The sequence below is a fragment of the Platalea leucorodia genome, assembly GCF_965183815.1.
Source record: "Platalea leucorodia genome assembly, chromosome: 3".
Taxonomy (NCBI): domain Eukaryota; kingdom Metazoa; phylum Chordata; class Aves; order Pelecaniformes; family Threskiornithidae; genus Platalea; species Platalea leucorodia.
The window spans coordinates 101,518,622-101,526,671 of NC_138825.1; the positions used below are offsets into that span (position 1 = coordinate 101,518,622).

Here is an 8,050-nt window from a genome sequence, read left to right on the forward strand (position 1 = left end):
CAGCTATCTGTTTCATGATAAACATTAAAAAATTAGATGTGAACAAAAATTTGTTGTGAAAATGCAGAACCATTATGGAAAGCCTTCTACTTCTGAACAGACATTGGCCTGCAGATTTGGCTGTGCAGTATTGCATATGCTGCAATGGCATTTGCAGGGCTGCATTACAGTAACTCCCCTGCCTCGGCACACAAGAATATGCTCCCTGGTCTCCTGCCACTTGGACTGGCACAGCATTTGACTCTTAGAAAGGCAGTGAAGGCTGCGGAGTGCCTACTACAGCACTTTTAGCATGCAATGTGGTGGGTCGATAAGCTAGCACACTTTTTTCCTGCCATAAACTGCCTTCTGTCTATGGCAGGAAAAAGGAGTTGCAGCTCTGTTCCCTTGATACAAAAGAATCTAGGCAATTAGGGTAGCGCTCACCTCTAAAGGAGAAACAATGGGAATCAAAGGTGTTGGATAGTCTTAGAAACTAAGGACCACCAGGCATTGCTCTATTTTCCATCCTGTTAGGAAGCAGTAGGTACTCACCAGCGCCTCGTCATTTGCCTGCAGTGCAAACTCACTCCACACACAGGTTGCATTTCTTCAACCTGCCTTTGCTAACATTAGTGCAGCAGACTATATGTTTTAAAAGTGAAAAATAAGCCACCCTACTCCCACTTCTCCTCATCCAATGGAATCTTCTCCTCAAGGAGAGATGACAAAAAACAAACATCACTTGACAGAGACTTGATGCATTATTTAGAGTTCCTTTAATAGTCAACAGTACATTATAGGACCACATTTTTTATTAAAAGAGAGAGAAAAAGTAACCACTGCCTTCCTTGGGAGAGACTTTTGATAAAATGCCCTGATCAAGTTAATACATTCACTTTTTGGAGAAATATCAATGAAGTCATTGCACCATCGCTGCCACAACACCAGCCTTATTTCAAAGACAAGCAGAAAAACAGATGCCCTGATATTTCAATCATTTTCCTTTGAAAGACTTTGTTTTTTCTGGATAAGTTAGTGCTTAAGGCGTTTAGATTCAATGTCTAAAATGTATTTAGGAAACTTATTTTGAGAAGCAATCTTTAATTATCAGCCTTTAAGTAGAATCTAATGGTGTATCCAGGGAGGGCAATATGGGCAAAACATACTGAAATGTTATAAATTTCATAGGTGATACAAAGCAAACATGGAAGTATGTTATTGCTTGTCTGCCTGTTGCCCTTAAAGTCTAGCTCAGTTAACGTCCACCTTCTTTCTCCCTTTCATTAATCACTTCTTTCCTTTTATTCTGTTCATTGTCAAGTAGCTCTATTTCCAAGAATTCATAGTAAAGTAAACACATGATTTTTCTCAATAATGGTCTCTATATCCAAACTTATTTCTGGAAATGGTCTCTCACCCATTCTAACTCTCAAGCTAAACGTAGTTATCATTCAGGCAAGTACCAAACCAATACCACACCACAGACCAATCTTTCGATTTAACTGGATTCAAGAGAGTTCCAGTGCCTAGAAGCATTTCCCAGAACTGTTTTAATTCATCAGCAGGGGCTGTCTCTCTATACTAATACTCCTTTCTTTGCTGCCTCCCCCAAATGCAATCATTTGAATTGCCCTGCATGACTTTGTTGCAGCAGTTAATCCAGCTGTTACAGGGGCTCTTATATTTCCTCACCCCAAAAAGTTAAAATATGCAATTGCTACTTGTTCCTAAAAAGCCTCTTTTACCATTGCATCCTGCCCTCCTCTTCTGAATCCCTGTTGAGATTGCATAGTAATGTTTCACATAACCTCCAGCCAAAAATGCGCTGATGACATTGCTCCAAGATAGTGCTTTTCCCACTGATGCAACCAAAGCCTACCTCAAGTGTTCCAGTAGCGTCTCTATATGACTGGCATTAGATTAAAGAAAAGGTAGCATAAGCTCAAGTAAGGCGAGAGCTAAGTGACAGGATTAGAAAGGAGGGCAGACCGGGATTCAGTGCTTCCTGCTTGCTTTGGTCCTGTTTAATGTCACATCAACAGTGCTAAAAATATGCTGCTACTTGCAGCCTCCAAGTTTATTCCTTCCTCCTTGGTGATTGCTTGCTGGAGTCATCCATGCCTCCACACAGCTAGGCAGGAATGCCTCAACTCTAGGTATGCAAGAGGAAATAGTGATCGTCTAGCTGGGGTGCCGTCTCGGTCATCTTCTTATACCTGCACAGTGACATGCGATTGCCTCCTTACTAGGATCTTATCAGTTTCTTGCTGTAGCCACTACAAAGCCTCAGTCCTGATCTTCAAAGCTCAGGGATATTTGAAAGTGTCTTCCATGACCAACTCTTTTAGGCAAGGCTGCTGTAGTTTGGGATAAGGTAGCACAAAATGCCTGAAGTGTGACAACTCACTCAGCTGAACTCATCTGTATGACAGGAGCTCCCAGGGGAGGTCACAAACAACCTCCAGAGCAAGCAATAAAGCTTTCCTCTTAGATAAACATGAATCATTTAAATGCATACACACATAAAACCTTCTCTGACTCCATGGTTAGTATGTGTGCTTATTTATTGTCATATGCTATGCAGGAGATGAGCATGATGCTCATACTTCAGTGTTGAATTATCAAACTGAGGAATGGATTCAGGCAGGCAAAGTATTTTTACGAGTTTCTTTTCTCGGTAGGTGTGTTCTTACAGTAAACAGAAGTAGAAAAGTCAAGATGTAAAGTAAACCAGTTAAGAAAGAGGATTTAAACAAAAAAAATGTAATTTTATCTCTCACCTTTACCCTCTCATCTGAACCACATAAATCAGCAGCCTAGCAGCCACCAGCCTGTCCTCTGTTAGGGGAGAGAACAGGCAAAGAGGATGAGGGGTTTGTATCTGGCAGTCCTCCATGTACGTGCCACTGGCTTTCTCACAGAGCGTAACCTGCTGAAGCACTTATATGTTCTGCACTCCGAGCTGTATCACTGTATTTCACCTCTTAATCTCTGCCGTCCTCACCTGCAGGGATTATCACCTCCTCTCTCCAAAGAAAAAGAAGATGCCTGGCTGACCTCAGCGGTGCTCTTCTGTGATCTTACACCACTGTCCTGGCTAGACACATACAAGCATGCAGACCCTGAGCCGTGCATGGACGTGAGATACTTGATGCATGAGGAACCTACAGACCTGCCCCTCTCAGAGACTCCAATGCAAGTTGCTTGCCTTGAGCAGCAAGCATGTCCCTCCCATCTCAACCTTTCCAGGTTTGATTCCCCCACCCACTGCAGTGAATCTGGAAGGGCCTTTGCTTGTGGACACCAGGAGGAGAGGCTCACAGGCTGGTGTGTCACACAGGCATAAGCACAGTTCCTCTCCAATGCCATGGGCTATTGTGTTGTTATTCAACCATAGAGATTTCTGCTGTTGCCAAAGGTGATCCCGTTGTCTGGGAGTTTGACTCCCTGTATCTGCACAAAGAAACACTTTCTCTTCCCTCAGCTCCTGTTCCTTCCCTGCTGCTTTGCACTAAGAGCTTTTACTGTGCCTCTTTGACCAGTACTGCAGCCACCCCTGCTCACTCAGCTGCCCACGCTGAGTACCACAGCAGCTATCGGGCAGCTGGTAGTACCTGCTCTGAGAGCCTGGTACATACCTGGAGGTAGCGTGACAGAGCACTGGCTGTGGGGTCCTGCTCCTGGCAAAGAAGGGACAGCCTAAGCCCAGAGGTTGTGGTGCCATCTCTGCCTCTCTGACGCCAGCCCCCAGCAGCACAAGAGCGAGGGTGACCTGGTAGAAGAGGTCCCCATGGGGGGATGATTGTACCTGGCACCTCCTGCCATGCCCATTCCCACCAGCCTCCACCCAGCTCTCCTCCTCTTTTCTTCTGCTCTTCAAACAACTCTTCCCATCCCATACTCGCTTCTCACCTGGTTTACACATAGTTAAATCAACAACTAAACCTGCAAGCAGGGCCAGTCATCACCATATTAGTCACCATTCTCTATGCTGTTTGGGCTCCCTTAGGCAGCAAACTTCAGGAAATGGGCTGTCTTCACTGAGGAGTCTTTACTTCCCAGACTTCCCACAGAGAGGACCAGTGTACAAAGATTAATCGTTGTTTCACTTGGGTGGGCTTGATCCAAACTGCCTTGCTCTGTACAAGCTGTACCCACATATGGTTTGTGAAAAGCAAATGCTAATTCTCTGAATGAAGTCCTGCAGCCCTTTCTTACAGAGTACATCCTCTCATCCAAAAACTAATCTTAATGTCATTTCAAGAAGTGCATGGCGTTCTTTCTGATCCATATATTCATTTGGCTTAATTTATTTTCTCTATATGACTCTTCCTTTCTTTATCGCTACTTAATGTAACGAGAAAGTAAAAATACTCCTTATAATGCAAACTAAAGTACAAAGATCAAATGTTCCCTGTTAAACACACCAATGCAAACATTATTTTAAATACAACGTATTGTACATACATGTGCTGTATTTTCATTGGGAGAGAAGAGATCAAATAGGAAACAGACAAGTGTGAAATATAATTAAAATAATTTCAAATAACAGAGGCAATATGCATTAACGGAGGAGGACTTCAGAATATAAACAAACTATTTTGAGTTGAGCCGTCATTTCAATAGGGGAACTCTAGAATTACTCTGTCCTTCTGAGCTATGCTAAAGTCACAACTATGAAAAGGAAAATTGAGCCCATCTGCTTAGTCCAATCTATTTTATACTGAGTCATTCTATTTTCCCATCACAACATGGGCCCTCCATTATATTGCATTTCCACAGCCAGCTTCACACAAAGACTCTTCAGGATTCTGGCTGCCGAGGAGTCTTCTTCCAGGAAGCAAAGAAAAGATTTTTTTAATAATAAATTTCACAAATATTAAGTGAAATAGCCTGAAGTGGTAGAGAATTTTATATTATTTATCTCACCACAGTAAGCAGTGAATGTAAAGGTACAATCCCACTTAATAAAATTGTCTGTGAGGTTGCCCTCTATGGAGGTTATACTTTGAGCATGAACCAGTCTCTATTTAATTGACACACAACAATCAGAATATTTTCAGGATGATATAGACTTTGTTCTTTTGAAAACAGGTAGAAAACTTTGTAACAAAGTACACAAAACCAAAATCTATCTTACACACATAAATATATGTAGGTCATAGAACTATGATATTGTAGGAATAACAAATGTGGTGGGATAGCTCACAAGGCTATAATGCTGCAATGGACGGGGACAGGCTCTTCAGAAAGAGGCACAGGCAAGATAAGGAGGAGAGGATCTCTCTGTGTGAAGCAGTGGAGGAGGTCGCCCAGAGATTGTGCAGTCTCCATCCTTGGAGGTTTTCAAGATCTGACTGGATAAAGCCCTGAGAAGCCTGGTCTGACCCCATAGTCACTTTAAGCAGGAGGTTGGGCTGGAGACCTCCTGAGCTCCCTTTGCACCTGAGTTATCCTATGCTCCTATGAAATATGCATAAAAAAATAAAGCATCATCCAGTTATACATATATAAAGTATCATCCAGTTTATAGGATATAATATTGAAAATGGATGCCTCGTGGTGCCTATAATATGAAATAGTTTATGTATTTGCTATAGTGAAGTTAAATATGTGAACAGACGTCAACAGTAACATGTTCAAATAGTATCTGTACCACCAATCAACCACAGATGATTGACTCTGCTCTCATGCAGTGTTTGAATATTGACCTGATCTGCATGTAACAGAACAGAATCATGAGGACAGAATCAATAAAAGCCCAGGAGGTACGAAACCAGGGAAAAAACATGGGAGCAAAGTGAAATCCATCTAGCAACCAGAAAGAAAGGCATTAATACTAAATAGGCAAAGAGAGAGAGAGGTGGGACAGAGAGGAGGTTAGGGCTCAGCTGGATGGGGACAGGGAAAGGGGCAGGAGGACTGGCGCTGGGCCAGGGCATTCCTCCGCTGTCAGCAGAATGACATGAAACCTGCCGAGCCAGGGCCTCCTCCACCACTTTTGCTGAGCACCCGCAGGGATGTGACCTGCCGCTGATAAGAGGGACTCTCTCAGCTCGGTGTGTTAGGAGGATTCAGCTTTGAAACTACTGAACCGAGGGCAACCTGGCATGGGTGTTAACATAGCTCCCATCAGTGGGGTCCCTGTTCGCTCCAGTTTGCCATTCTTAGAATTAGTAGATCATGCACACAGAGAAAGTCATCAGAAGATCATTAGGGTTACAAATGAAGCGCTCTGCATTTTGGAAAAGTCTCACTTAAGATTGCCTGTTCAATTCTTTGTGCATCAGGATGCAGTCCGCAATTAGATAATCATACTGTCTGATTACATTGCTATATAATTTCTCCACACATGAGCTAGAACAAAATTTCAAAGCTTTCCTGAAGCTTTTGGGGATTTTACAATTGTTTTTAATTTTGAAGAGTTTTCCTTATATTTTATATATCAACCACAAATTCAAAATGCGGTCACTGTCTAAAGTATTAATTAATTAATGAGAAAATGAACAAGTAAAACATTAGATAATATTCATACTGTAACTTTATGCTGAAGCTTTAGCAATGCTGTTTTGGATACTACTCTTTAGATAAATATTTCTTTTTGTAAAAAAAGAAAAGGTACTTTAAGGCCAGGTCATTACTTTGTTTCAGCACTTCCCGTATTTCCTACCCAATGCACCTTGCCTCAGTGAAGCTGGATTTAAAACTATTAACTAACACACAAGCTTGCCAAATCTCACTTAACTGAGGCTAGTTGAGGCAAATGTTGTGATCAAACGAGTAAACGCTGTCCCACCCACCGTGAAACGAAACCAACTCAACACCACCACTATTTAAGATAAGTGCCGAAAAATTCAGGACTAATTTGTTTCTTAACAAAAGCGATGGCCACCTTTCTTCACAGCTTTGCAAAGCAAAGAATAAACTGCCCTTTTTGTGATATCAAGAAAATAACCTTGTTAATGCAAGGAAAATTATAAATTGCATTTCAAGCCTATGCTAATTAGGAATAAACCATGTTTGACTGTTTTCGCTTTCTCTTAATAATTTGTTTTGGTCACACCTCTTTTCAGTAAGCTCCAGGCACAGGCAAACAATTTCTTCTGCCATTTACTGATCTAAAGTTATAGAAAATAATGTGCAAAGACATTAATTAGTCCCTCAAGAGAAATCCAAGAAAACCACAGACTATTAGCTATCAGTCTGGGTTACAATAACAAATCAATGTTGAACGAGATTGCAGTTTTTGCACTTCACATGCACACAAAATGTGTTCACAAATTTCTGTAATTTCCACAGAAATGTACCATCATAATTAATTTAACATACATCAATGAAGTTTTAGTCTTCAAGGTCAGTGGTTAAAGGAAGCCAGGAAATACTTCTGTAAAGTACAACAGATGATTTGCCTTTCCTTCTTATCATTAAATTAAAAAATTATCAACATTTCTCAACATATCTTACCGTTTGCTTTTCCTCTAACGCTTCTCTTCCTGAGACTTTTCTTTCATGTTTTCCTAACTCCATTTCCCAGGGGAAAAAAAACACCCTAATATCCTGAGCAGAACTGATTTAACTTGACTACATGTTACATATCCCTGTACTTTTGGAGTGGGGAGAGAGAAGTATCAGGCAGCACTGTGGTGATTTCTGGTCAGCGCATGTTTCCATTTATAGCCGTTGAAAATCCACAAATAGAAGTGTGGAGAGAGGGCAGACAGCTGCCTCTGATAACAATAAACATTGGTTTGGCATCACAGCAAGTTGTTCAGGAAGGATTTTGGTTACCAGCCCCATTCACTCCCCCCTCGCACCCCTCTACCCCAACAGCTCATACTGAAAAAGTCCATGAAAATGAATAGCTATGTCTCAGTAGCACTAACTTGTCTTCACGGGGACTGTTAAGCAAGTAAAACAACAAATATGATTAGCTGGCAACCACATGTTGTTATGTAGAGACAGAAAGCGTACAGAATATTTTAAAATATTTCCTTTAAATAAAGGACATTAATTTTTTAAAATTAAATTTTTAAATTTAAAAAATATTTCCTTTAAATAAAGGAAATTT

The 8,050-nt window shown here is 41.2% G+C and overlaps 1 protein-coding gene across 1 annotated transcript in view; it reads right to left on the bottom strand.

The window, feature by feature from the left end:
- The window catches only part of MLIP (muscular LMNA interacting protein), a gene marked incomplete at its 5' end in the record, with an annotated part of 117,263 nt that extends 109,754 nt beyond the window's left edge, over window positions 1–7,509 (bottom strand). The window contains one exon of the mRNA XM_082305991.1: window positions 7,447–7,509. Within this exon, the coding sequence (XP_082162117.1) occupies window positions 7,447–7,509 (63 nt within the window). The remainder of the gene's footprint in view (window positions 1–7,446) is intronic.
- Between the last annotated feature and the right edge of the window lie 541 nt (window positions 7,510–8,050).